Source organism: Eucyclogobius newberryi, unplaced genomic scaffold (genome assembly GCF_026437365.1).
Source record: "Eucyclogobius newberryi isolate DKJ021-1_F unplaced genomic scaffold, fEucNew1.0.hap1 SCAF_1, whole genome shotgun sequence".
In the NCBI taxonomy this organism is placed as follows: Eukaryota; Metazoa; Chordata; class Actinopteri; order Gobiiformes; family Gobiidae; genus Eucyclogobius; species Eucyclogobius newberryi.
The window spans coordinates 38,222,142-38,235,531 of NW_027315723.1; the positions used below are offsets into that span (position 1 = coordinate 38,222,142).

Consider the following 13,390-nt stretch of genomic DNA (forward strand, 5'->3'; position numbering starts at 1 on the left):
GATGAGTTTTGGACAAGTGGTGGCTGGGTAATTTTCTAGTGGGATGTCATCAATTACAACTAAAAAGTACAATTATAAACCTAAATAGCTTTTCTGGAATATATTAGTATAAATTTAGCTACATTTTAATTATTTATATTTAGTGTCTTTAGGCCTGGCCCTTTCCATCCACACTTGTGCTGTTGCCGTGTCAAAGCACAATCACCAGCCTTAGTCACTGAACGAGAAAGAGCTGGGAAAGTTTCACCTCCAAAAACGATTCAATCAAAATGTCCCAGACTAAAAAGCTGCTGATGTTTAATCAGAATGTGACTCGAGGCCTTTTTGTAGAGTTGTAGATTGACTCATGACTGGTGGAACCCTGAGGACGTCACATACAGGTGTTTTCTGTTCTACACAAACGGTGGATCAAGATCAAAAACAGGATTTACACAGAACATATGTGGCAAAAAGAAAACGTTTGAGTATTGGTCGCAGTAATAACGGGATGCGAACACAAGAGTACCGGATAAAATAGTTTATTTTATAGTCTCATAGTAAAGGTAGGCCTCAACTTGCAAGACATTTGCTGGCAGTATGTACAACATACTTGTAATTCCCATGGAATGGACAAGACCTTTTAGACTAATGGAAACCTCCTAAATGGAACTCAAAGGAAACAATATACAGTACATACATGTTTCCTACTCAAACCGCTTCCTTTGACCTCGGGGTTTCACGGTGTAAAGCACAACACAGGGACTCTAGGCTTCCTCGTACAGCAGGAGCTTTCTGACATTCAATATATCTATTTTATACCATACAAGTGACAAATTAGCATTTTCCCATGACTTGTGAGGGACTACAAAATGCAAAACATACTTTTAAACTTGAAAACATCCAATTACTGCTTTTAGCATATATAAAATGAGCTATTTTTTTATTCAGCCACCTAAAGTCATTTACTACTTCAAGCAAACGGACAAAATACAATACAAGATTAGGAATATGCTCCTTCAAAACATCCATTTTAACAAATCAGCTTTGTGTAAATAAACCAGCAGGCCTGAGGTGGGGTCATCACGTATACATTTGGTTCACATTCTTTATGTGGAAAACGCAAGCTAAAGATTGTTTTTTTTGTTTTTTCAATTTTAAAAAGGTAAACTTCAGGACGATCATTCTAAGTGTGTGTGTGTAAATTCTAAACAGGTTTTAAGAATGAAGAATAACAAAACTTAAACAGAAACCATATAATATAGCAGTGCTTTAGAGGAGTACACCTGGAGAGCCTGGTCCTCCCCTAAAAACAGCCCAGGAGGAGGGGCTGGAGCCGAGGGTACATAAGAGCGCAGAGTCCTTTAAGTGTAACCAAGCTGCCTCTTTTCGGGATTTTGAATCGTCGACATCGCTCAAAAAGAAGAACCAAAAACAGGGTGGGGTGTAGAAAGAGGGATAACCTGACACTTTCTAGATGTGTTTGTGAACCAATCATTCTCTCTCTGTGATTGCATGTCTCCAGCTTGAAACCGCTTGGAGTGGAGAGACGTATGATTGGTCTGTCGTAGGGACCTCTCCAGCCAGCAGCGCCCTCTAGAGGTTCTGGTGATGTGTGTAGCCGCTGTAGTACCCTCCGCCCCACCCTTAGCTGGCATCGGCGCGCAGCTTCTTCCTGGTGGGCGGCTCCTCGGGTTCCGACTCGGAGCTGGAGTCGGAGCCGCCGTCGAAGGCAGACACGGCACTGCCCTTGGGGTTGGTGTACAGGCTGCTGTCCGACGACGAGTAGTTGGACTGGAGCTGCGTGGAGCCCTTCACCTTCTCCAGAGCGCGCACTGATCAAACGAAAAAAGATCAGTATGATAGTTAAGACCACATGCCACAAGGAGACGAGCAGATGAGCAGGATGCCTCGACTAATCTGACAACGTCCAATCTCTCGTTTGTCCACATGTTTCATTGGTGGTCATGTCAACCAAGGGTTTGATTTTCACGATATATGCCGGCCTAGATAAATCTATTTAGTTGAAAAAAAATTTAAACTTAATTTAGTTCTGCATTTGAAGAGTGTCAAGCCTTGTTTCAGACCATTGCATACATTTTTAAATTTCCCCCGTACTATCTGGGGGTCCCAAACCCAGGTTGAGACAAAAGTTACGACTGCTTCCAGCCTCTAGGGGTCAGTAGTGCTGAAATCGAACCAAGATTCAGGCCAACTGGCTTTGCTCGTTGACAAGACTGAATAATGAAGCTAGTTTATTTAACTTTTGCGTCATTAGTAACATTCACTGTGTTGGTCTCAGTTGCCATGGGAAAGATGATGAGGGGTTAAGGGTGGGTACCGCTAGGCTTTGGGTGCACTACCTTGTTGCTCCAGCAGGGCGTTCTGCCGCTTGAGGTCATCGATGTCCTGCTGGTGCGTGTGGTTTTTCCGCCTCATGTACTGGATGTATTCTGTGGCTTTGTCTAAGATCTGAGCCCGAGAGGCCTGTGCACACAGAAAAGACATTTCAGGAAACATTACTTATACCAAACTGGTTACAATAATCACACAGAAATATGGAAGAAAAAGTTTCAAAAATTACTACCTTTGAAACTTTTTCTTCCTTGGGCCACTCCTGGACGGATGAGGGATTACACTACAAAACATAAATAATTTGGAAAAAATATCAGTACAACATATTAATATTTCTTTACACATTAGAGATCGTTTGCAGTGAAATTAAGCTTGTTTCTAGGCAAACGCCAACATTACACGTATATTTCTAACAGTCACATCAAATCTACTGTTTTACAATCTAAAACACATAATTAACATCAAAAGTACATATAGTGTTTAAACCAGACTTGGAGAGACTTAATCATGGCTTTGTCTCCAGTAGATTTGCCTGCTTGGATTCTGATCCTGAGGAAGTACAATCACATTAGTCCTCAAGGCTGCAGCTCCATCACTTTAGTCATCCAGTAATCCATCCATCATTGTCTTTGATAAATCCATTCATATTTTTTTTACATTCCATAAACCATTTTTAAAAGAATATCAATCATTTTGTAATAAACGTTATAGCTCATAGTAAAAAACAAATAAGTTTCTGCTTAAAATAACACATTTTATTCTTAATTTCACCAAATTGTGCCCAAAACAGCAACATTTCACTTCAGTCCACACTCTTGTTAGAATATATAAAGGACTAATTAACTGTGTTTGTAATCAGTAACAGTAGCATGAATTAATTTGCGTTTGATGTCATATAACTTAAAAATAAACTTGTTTGTAAAACTATGTTAGTGAGGCCAGTGATGCCTGGTGTTTGAGCTGTAACTCTGCTGCTCTTTAGCTTTAGCTCCGTGTGCTGTTCACTTTAGCCTCCGTGTTTGTTTCATAATCGTGGTCCTCAGTGCTCTTTCACAGAACAAAACTGTGCTTACCAGTCACACTCGTGAGTTTAAAATACACCGCTCTCTCCTCTCTTGTGCTTTAGTGACCTTAGTTCCGCACGGAAAAAAAGCTCCACGTGAAACGAAAACGCCACAGATTAATGCATCATAATTAAATATGTAAATCAAACAAATCGTGGAGGCAATAAAATAACCCATGCTTTTTTTGCACTGACTTTTCAAAACGTTGCTAAATTGCAGCCTGGACTCCACAAACCTCGTCCCTTGATGGAGCCCAAGACTTATCGACACATTTTCAACTGGATGAAAAACTACCATTGCAACGATCGGTCCTTTGGCGTTTGAGAGATGACGCGCCCACGAATGGGATCACGAGACACAGTTACCGACCTTCTCCCCCTGCAGCGCGGGCACGGAGTCGCGCAGGCTGTGGAAGCTGTCCTTGATGTGGTCCCTGCGTTTGCGCTCCAGTGCATTGTGGTGCGCTCGTTTGTCTGCCTGTAACACACACAATCACAGCTTCAGACGGGACCAGCGGCAGCGCGGACCCAGACACCACACAATCACCACTAAACCGCACTGTACTTTTGAGATTAGATACATACAGGTTTTTGTAGTCAATATGTGCAGGCGTTGTTAGCCTACAGTCAGAGTGGTTACCAGGTGGACTCCGGTCAAGTTGAAGAAGCATCTCTGGATGATCAATTTTGTGTGTCATGGCTGTGAATACTTATGTACGCGTGGCTTTAAACAAAAGAAATATTGGCTAACGGTTGGCATTGTGGGGGTTTTGTTTGTAGGATTTTGAGTCAAATAATGAATGCGAGTACATTCTGAATGCACTGTAAAAAGTTCCCTCTTAAAGCCTTTGTGCTGCATGTTGCCCAGTCAGAGATGGTATTTGGAGGCCGGCTTTAGAGGAGCCTGACAAACGTGTGGCTGTGACCAATTGAATGCATTAATAGCTAACGAGTGGAGGCGTGTCTGTAAACCCGTTTTATTCTGATATTTAATTCCCACTGCTTTAGGAACGAGGTTGTACCGACTCTGCCATGAAAATGTGTGACTCATTTAGTTATTAGATTAACCATACGTGACAAGTTTTAATAACCCAAACTTACCTTTAAACACTAAAAACAAAAGGATTTATTTTAGGCTTCTTGTGACATGCAGAAAATGGTCGTTTCAAAAATATGGCCATCATTGCATTAATGTCACACTGCAAAATGACAAGGGTAAAAATAAAGTCCATTTTTAGGCCAAACCATGGAATTCCACATATGGATTCCATCTTCCCGCATCCACGTCGTCAGAGCCGTGGATCTGTCCGTGTGGTTTGATCTAAGCGCTGGATTCGCTCGCGGCCGCACTCGCTTAAGAGTCACGTGGCTCTAGATCATGTGACCACCAGTGACAACGATGCAGTGCAATAAATGGCTTGAGTGTCTTTGTTCACGCAGTCACCAAATCAGGAAAAACATCATATTTTGCATTGAGATGTTGTTCACAGATGCAGAAGCTCCACAGCAACTCGTGGATTTAATTGTTGTGCAGTTTAGATTATACATGTGTGACGCTGAAAGCTTAATCACAACTGAATCTAAGTCACAATTTAAACGGTCGCAATTAGCTAATTGCAAAGAATGCACTTATATAGGCGATGTCCACTAATAATTGCACATTGCGCAACGCTGTAGTGTAGAACTCTTGATCTGAAATGCTTGTTTTGGTATTAGTTTAAATATTTAAGTCGACTTGTAATAAATGTATTGCAATTGTTCAAGTTAAAACGTGAACTGAACTGATGTTTTGAACATGTATTGCTACTCTAAAAGCCAGGGTTATCAGAAAGAAATCCAGTTCAACATTTCCTAAAATTGTTCTACACTAATTCTGTAGCTACTATGAGCATGAGGCGGGCTTGAAATAAGTTCTTCCACACCAAACCCTATAACTATTACAAATGTACACTGCCTCAACACGTTCAATATTTCAGAGGATACTATACAAAACTAACCTCTAGATGTTTTTCAGTGGGACTGGGTGATCATATTGAACCATCTTCATTTAGTATTTAATTTCATCTCATTGAAACAAATGTTTGTTATATATATGAATTGCCTTAACATGAACAATATTGACTTCATCATTGCCATTTAACACAAGTCAGATTTCTTCCTGCTCCTAACGGCATTCTGTTCCTGACAGAGAACTGGCTGTTGAACTCTTAATTTTTTTATTTTTATTTTTTTAAAACCTAACTCATCATTGATAAGAAATATCAGAATCTGCTGATTAAAATTAAATAGCAATTTTCAGTAGTTCTCTGATAATGCCTTTGTCTGTGTCACACTATTAAAAAGACACATAAAACTGGCATTGTAATGATCCTTGTTAATACTGTGACTATTATTCAAGAGCTTTCCCATATGATAACCAGCATGACGTGGCACAAACAAACCCATGACTGGCATGTGCAACCATGAGTCCTGCAGCACTGTCTAATATGTGGCCTCCAAAAGGACAAGAATGTTTAGAGACTGGATAACTACACGCTGGGGCATATCAATGTAAACTTCACTTTTGAACCATGCTATACCCATGTTTCATCCGGAATCACAACAGTGGTCGTCTCAAAGGGCGACAGTGAAAACAGATTAAACAATGTTCATAGGGACTTTGCAATATCCCAGAATCCCCTGTTCTTAGACCCTCCATCTTGGCCAGGAAAAACTACCAAACCTCTTTGGGAAAAAGTAGAAACCTGGAGGAGTTCCACAGAGGAGAGATCGGACTCCCTCATCATCTTACTTAAAGCTGTAGGGCGCCTGAAGTGGGACTTTGCTCCTCCTCATATCTGTTCAAGTCTAAACTGTCCCTGCTTCTGCAATATAGAACTATAGGTGAAAAACAGATTCAATATTAAACAGGAATCCAATTAAAAATACAATATGTAAAAAGTAAAAGTTGAAACAAATACAGCTAATATATATCTCACTTGTACTGTAGGAATGAAAGATTTATCCAAGATAATGTATCCAATTGTATTTTTTCTGACAATCATGACAAATGTTTTTTATTTACAATCAAGACTCCGTTCATAGTGTGTTTAACAATTTGAAGAAGATCTGACATTGTTAATATGTCACTTACTTGTCACAGGCCCCAGGTTATATGCAAAGTCTAATATATACTAATTATTGTGTATTTCATTGTGCTATTGTATTATTAAAGTGTTTAAAACATTTTTGCAGCAATACAATCGCTTCAAAAACAACTCAAATTATATTTCCAATAGATAATTCTATTGATATTCTAATTACAAGTGCACTCATTAAATATAGATTTTTTTTCTTTGCAGCTTAATTAATGGAGCAAGAATTTAGATAATATAGAAACTGACAAGTGTTGTACCATTAAAGTATATAAATGCATGGTAAAATATAGTATATATATTATATATGATAGATTGAGCCAAGCGTCAATAGTGTCATAGTGATATTGCCGACATACACTATGGGAATATCATAAGATTACAGCTTCATAAATCAATTTAGGATTCAAATAAGGAGCATGTTTCTGTCTCGCTGAACAGGGTGCAAAACAACCCTTCAAGAAGCGCTTTAGCACCGACAGCACATCCCGCAGCCTGTGCGTTATCCCGCAGCCTGTGCGTTATCCCGCAGCCTGTGCGTTATCCCGCAGCCTGTGCGTTATCCCGCAGCCTGTGCGTTACCCCGCAGCCTGTGCCTTATCCCGCAGCCTGTGCCTTATCCCGCAGCCTGTGCGTTATCCCGCAGCCTGTGCGTTATCCCGCAGCCTGTGCGTTATCCCGCAGCCTGTGCGTTATCCCGCAGCCTGTGCGTTACCCCGCAGCCTGTGCCTTATCCCGCAGCCTGTGCCTTATCCCGCAGCCTGTGCCTTATCCCGCAGCCTGTGCCTTATCCCGCAGCCTGTGCCTTATCCCGCAGCCTGTGCGTTATCCCGCAGCCTGTGCAGCCTGTGCGTTATCCCGCAGCCTGTGCATCATGTGCGTTATCCCGCAGCCTGTGCATCATGTGCGTTATCCCGCAGCCTGTGCATCATGTGCGTTATCCCGCAGCCTGTGCATCATGTGCGTTATCCCGCAGCCTGTGCATCATGTGCGTTATCCCGCAGCCTGTGCATCATGTGCGTTATCCCGCAGCCTGTGCATCATGTGCGTTATCCCGCAGCCTGTGCATCATGTGCGTTATCCCGCAGCCTGTGCATCATGTGCGTTATCCCGCAGCCTGTGCATCATGTGCGTTATCCCGCAGCCTGTGCATCATGTGCGTTATCCCGCAGCCTGTGCGTTATCCCGCAGCCTGTGCATCATGTGCGTTATCCCGCAGCCTGTGCGTTATCCCGCAGCCTGTGCATCATGTGCGTTACCCCGCATTATGTGCGTTATCCCGCAGCCTGTGCGTTATCCCGCAGCCTGTGCGTTATCCCGCAGCCTGTGCGTTACACCACAGCCTGTGCATCATGTGCGTTACCCCGCAGCCTGTGCGTTACCCCGCAGCCTGTGCGTTACCCCGCAGCCTCAGCCTGTACGTTGTACGGCAATGTTTTTCACGCTAATAAACGCGCCCTGAGCGCTGCAGCTGTACGTCATTGAAACGCGGCCTGTTCGAGCCCGTGGAGGAAGCTCCACAACAAGACGCGCGCGCCGCAGCAGCGGCGGCGGCGGCGGCGGCGGCGGCGGCAGCAGGAGGAAGGGGAGGAGGAGGCGTCTGTGGCGGCGTGACCTACATCCACCGCTCGGATCACACACACGAGCCACGACCCGCGAGCCTCGGCTGGATTCACGGCCACTGGTGTCAACAGCACAAATACGAACGAGAATAAACGTGCTTTGTAGCCGAATATAGCTCGAGTCTAAATATAGAAGAGGCGTGAGCGGGATGGACCCCCACCGACCCCCGGTGACGGTAAATGCATATGAAATAAACATCAACACAGCAGGCAGTCAATCTGGACATCAAATCAACGTTACACCAAGAAAAACTTGAATTGTTAACATAATCTTTACCTTGGACTTACTCTTACCCATCAAATAACCCGGAGAATATAAAATATTAAGTCGATTGACTCTGAGGAAACATTTAGGACATTTGTGACACGGGACAAACCGCAGCGTTACGCACCACAGAGTGATATCTTGGTGATTCTTCCTGCAAAAAAAACAGAACAAAAAGTACAATTGTAGGCGGAATTCTTAACCAAACCCTTCGTTTTAACACCGAATCCAAAAAAATGTGTTAAATATCAAAGAAAGAAGGTACAGGCCGAGAGGCTCTTAACATTTTAAGGGCATTTAGTGAAAACCTCATCTAAAGCTAACCATCTTATTGGCTAAGGCTAGTCGAGGAGCTAACTCGGCTAAAGCGCTTGTTGACACAAAATATAGCGTCAAAATATGAAAGTGAAACTACTCACGTCACTGTCGACTTCGATATCATCGTTATCGCTCATTCTTCGATAAAGTAGTCAAGTTTAAATGGACGGGCCGCTAAAAAAACAACATGAATCAGTTTTGCACCGAGCGGCTCCCAACAGGGCACTGTTTGGACAGAACCAAGGTGGACTCTACGGGCTCCACGTGACTACACCCCGCACGCATAGCCAGCACGCATGCGCGGGCGCCGGTGGAACTCTGGGAAATGAAGTCTGCTTGGACAAGCGTTTTGTGTGGCATACGGTCCTAAACGTGACACTGTTTCCTGAAATCTAAAATAAACGGAGTGATATTACACCTTTAACAGTTAGTGTTTAAGTAATGGACTACAACTTCCATTTTCGCATGCGGGTACGTAATTGGCTACGTTTTCCAGGGTGCATTGTGGGCATTGTAGTTCATTCAACTCCTGTATGTCCATCCATCCATTTTCTACCGCTTGTTCCCTTTCGGGGTCGCGGGTGACTGGAGCCTATCCCAGTGACTTCGGGCCTTAGGCGGGGTACACCCTGGACAGTGTCACAAAAACAAAATCTTGGCACTGCTGAGACCAGAAACACATAAAGAGAAGATAAATAGAATAGACTGAAACACATGAAGTCAAACAGTATGAAACAGCCTAAAACAAACCAGCATCTCCCCTACAACTGCTATCACAGAGCGAAGAGTGTAAGCTATGAGCAGTACAATACTTTTATCTCAGAAGCAAGGGCCTGGTTAGTACTTGGATGAGAGACAACTGGAAAAACCAAGGGCCTAGTGCAAACTGCCATCGTGTCCTTAGGCGAGACACCTCACCCACATCGCCTAGTGTGAATCTATATCACTTTTACAGTTCAGGCCATCACATGAGACTACTATTATTTAGGTCTACCTAACCTACATTTGTGGTGCAAAGTAAATCATTTTGTGTGTTTTTTGTGAAGCACAGTCCAATACCAGTCAGTTGGAAACGTGGTAACAGAGGCTTAATAACAGAGGCTTAATAATAAGGAATAAGGAGTTGATCATTTACCATTTGACCATGCCACCATTTTTTTCTGGTCTGGTACATGATAAGAGTTAAGGTTTTAATAGAATAATCTGTTGTTTTCTTTTCCTGTAGTTTGATTTGATGGGCTTTTGTGTTTCCAATACTCAGAGGTCTTTCAACTACTAATACTAATACTACAGGGCCAAAGATTTGCTCTGGAGTAAAAGTAGTACTCAGGCTTGTAAATAAAGATGAGTTGGGTTAGATCATGTCTCCCCTCCCCCCTGTAGCTATGTCCTGGGACGCCCTGTTAAACCTTTCAAAGACCCTCTTTTTGTCCCTTGAAGCATCATGTATAGACTGTACTCCTAAGGGCCCCACGTGCAGCCAGCGTACAAGATTTTCTTTTTGTTGCTGCCATTGTTGTCTGTACGCTTATGAAAAGAGGGGCAATGGGCATTGTGGAGGAAGGACGGCTGTGATGGAGGCCAGAGATATAACTAATTGAGCCATTTAGAAAAAATAGACGTTTCGACTCTCATCCAAGAGTCATTGTCAATAAGTCTCTTGGATGAGAGTCGAAACGTCTATTTTTTTCAAACTGAGTCCAGATGACTACAACTGAAGCTTTTTCTACTATGGAACACGCCTGGACGAATGAGGGATTACACCGACATATAATTGAGCCATGATTTGGAGTTAAGTGGAGACACTAATATATATATATACAGTGTATATATATACACACTGTACATATATATATATATATATATATATATATATATATATATATATATATATATATACACTGTACATATATATATATATATATATATACACACTGCATATATATATATATATATATATATACAGTATATATATATATATACATATATATACAGTATATATATATATATATATATATATATATATATGTGTATGTATATATATATATATATATATATATATATATACATATACATATATATATATATATATATACATATATATATATATATATATATATATATATATGTGTGTGTATATATATATATATATATATATATATATATATATATATATATATATATATATATATACATATACATATACATATATGTGTGTGTATATATATATATATATATATATATATATATATATATATATATATATATATATATATATATATATATATATATATTTTGTTAACAAAAGTGTTTATGTGATCAGTCCAGGACAGACTATCAATGACCAGAGCCAACAGTTTAGCTTTGACTACTTGTGGTATACTCTCCCCAGCAATGTTTATTTTTAATTCAGATCCTTGTGCCAACATTTGTTGTCAGCCTCATCATTATCATGCCTTTAGTTTTTTAAATATTAAGAACTAGTTTCTTTTAACTCATACAGCAGCTCAAGCTCTCTAGAGAAAACAGAGGTAATTGCATGAATCTGCAGCATGATAAACAGTTGGGTCATCCACATGGATTGACTTTGACAATTTTTCAGAATTAAAGGTAAGTTATTTATAAAAACAGAGGACAAAAGAGGTCATGAAGAGCTTCCTTGAGGAAGTCCACATTCTAAACTTTTTACTGTCAGATGAATAACCATTGTAGAAAAATTGTAGAAAACTCTTTGAGTTCTGTCTTAGAGATAACTTTGCATTAGTGCTACAGCACAAGTGGTAAAACCATAGTTTCTCTATTAAGATCTGATGATCTATTACATCCAAAGCAGCGCTTAAGTCTCCACGCTAAAGTCACCACACAGACTAATTCAGAATTATCCATACTTCTGAGCCATGTGTCCGTCATCATCATGAGCTGTACAGGTATAGTGTGCCTTCCTGTGTATGCATGCTGAAACACTATCATTAGTCTGCTAATATATGTGTTTGTTCTTTTGTTATTCATCAGCCTTACTTCCACAGCGTGGGAAAGACACCTGTCTGGAACACTGATTAAAACATGACACAAAGGAGCCGCAATATGTTTGGCTGTTTTGTTCATAACTATGTTGTCTAAGTTGTCTATTCCAGGGCTGCCATGTATAGGACGAGAGAGCAGGGTCATCACTTCTGCTGTTTGCACACAGTTAATACTGAACTTACACATTTATTAAACATGATTTATTTTTGAATCAATGGATTGTATCTAAAATATGGTGCACCCAGCCCCTTTCTTAACACAGTCACTTTATTTACAAAAAACACCAAAAAGTGATCTGTAATATATTTAGGGTTTGTTATGAAACCACTCTTTTCCCCTCATTGTCAATTTCTTCTCTATAGTTTTCTTTTCTTGTTCTTTAAAATGAATATGGCATGCCAGAGCACCCATTCACTTACAAAAGGACCATGGGTCATCAGATTCACACTTTTTGATTGAATAGGCAGGTGCCATTGCAGAAACACTGCTCAAGCTCACCACAGTAGCGAACAGTGGCATCTGCTGGATGTTTACCTGAACTGCATGTCAGAATCAGAATCATTTATTGCTTTCGCTAATGAACAGAATTCACAAACATAGGAACTTGCTTTGGGGATTCTGTGCAACATAAAACAACGAACAATGATAAAACAACCTGTATAAGTCAAAAGAAAAACTATTTAAATCTGCTATAGGATAAAAATAAAACTAGACTTACTATGTACACAATGTACAGTTGAATTTCCAAATGAAGTGCAGAAAGTGAACAGTGCATGAGTGAGTGATTCAATTGTAGATAAAGTGACTGTGTTTATGAAGTTTTCATGAGATCAACGGCAGAGGGGAAGAAACTGTTCTTGTGGCAGGAGGTTATGGTCCTGATGGACCATAACCTCCTGCCTGAGGGGAGTGGCCTTCTGCCTGAGGGGAGTGGCCTCCTGCCTGAGGGGAGTGGCCTCCTGCCTGAGGGGAGTGGCCTTCTGCCTGAGGGGAGTGGCCGTCTGCCTGATGGGAGTGGCCTCCTGCCTGAGGGGAGTGGCCTCCTGTCTGAGGGGAGTGGCCTCCTGTCTGAGGGGAGGGGCCTCCTGCCTGAGGGGAGTGGCTCAAATAGTCTATGTCCGGCTGTGATCCGACCTGCTCGTCCCTGAGCCCTGGAGACGTACAGGTCCTGCAGAGATGGAAGTCTGCAGCCGATCACCTTCTCAGCAGAGCGCAGCATGCACTGTAGTCTCTGTTTGTCCCTGGCTGTGGCTCCAGCGTACCACACGGGAAGTATATATATATATATATATGTATTAATAATTTAAAAAATATATAGATGTACAATGACAATGTGCAGTGGTATATAATGATTGCTATTTAACAATACGACTACATGTATGACAATATATGCTCTGGGACGAGCAGGTGGGATCACATCCGACCCTTCTCACTCTGGACATCGACTATTTGAGCCACTCCCCTCAGGCAGGAGGCCACTCCCCTCAGGCAGGAGGCTACGGTCCATCCGGACCAGAACCTCCCGCCATGAGAACAGTTTCTTTCCCTCTGCTGTTGGACTCATGAACACTTCTAAACACTGTCACTTTAACCATAATTTAGTCACCCACTGCACTGTTCACTTTCTGTACTA

General features: G+C 41.5%; 1 protein-coding gene across 4 annotated transcripts; it reads right to left on the minus strand.

Annotated features, from left to right (window-relative positions):
* Nucleotides 1-502: 502 nt before the first annotated feature.
* max (myc associated factor X) lies at nucleotides 503-9,006 on the minus strand. 4 transcript variants are annotated; one of them, XM_072445632.1, is made up of 6 exons: nucleotides 8,835-9,006; nucleotides 8,543-8,569; nucleotides 3,765-3,872; nucleotides 2,564-2,614; nucleotides 2,340-2,463; nucleotides 503-1,811 (listed from the first exon to the last, which is right to left on the minus strand). In XM_072445632.1, exons 1-6 carry the CDS (start codon nucleotides 8,868-8,870, stop codon nucleotides 1,624-1,626), a joined length of 534 nt encoding a protein of 177 aa, XP_072301733.1. In that variant the 5' UTR covers nucleotides 8,871-9,006; the 3' UTR covers nucleotides 503-1,623. The 4 variants fall into 4 exon arrangements, with proteins under 4 accessions (XP_072301733.1, XP_072301739.1, XP_072301746.1 ...); XM_072445638.1 differs by lacking the exon at nucleotides 8,543-8,569 and having other exon boundaries at nucleotides 8,835-9,005; XM_072445645.1 differs by lacking the exon at nucleotides 2,564-2,614 and having other exon boundaries at nucleotides 8,835-9,005.
* Between the last annotated feature and the right edge of the window lie 4,384 nt (nucleotides 9,007-13,390).

What these genes read in the sequence shown, in the direction of transcription:
- max (XM_072445632.1), bottom strand. Translation starts at nt 8,870, where the DNA reads ATGAGCGATAACGATGATATCGAAGTCGACAGTGAC. An exon ending in ATATCGAAGTCGACAGTGAC is followed by an intron (nt 8,570 to 8,834) that starts GTGAGTAGTTTC and finishes TTTTTTTTGCAG; the next exon opens with GAAGAATCACCAAGATATCA. An exon ending in CACCAAGATATCACTCTGTG is followed by an intron (nt 3,873 to 8,542) that starts GTGCGTAACGCT and finishes TGTGTGTTACAG; the next exon opens with GCAGACAAACGAGCGCACCA.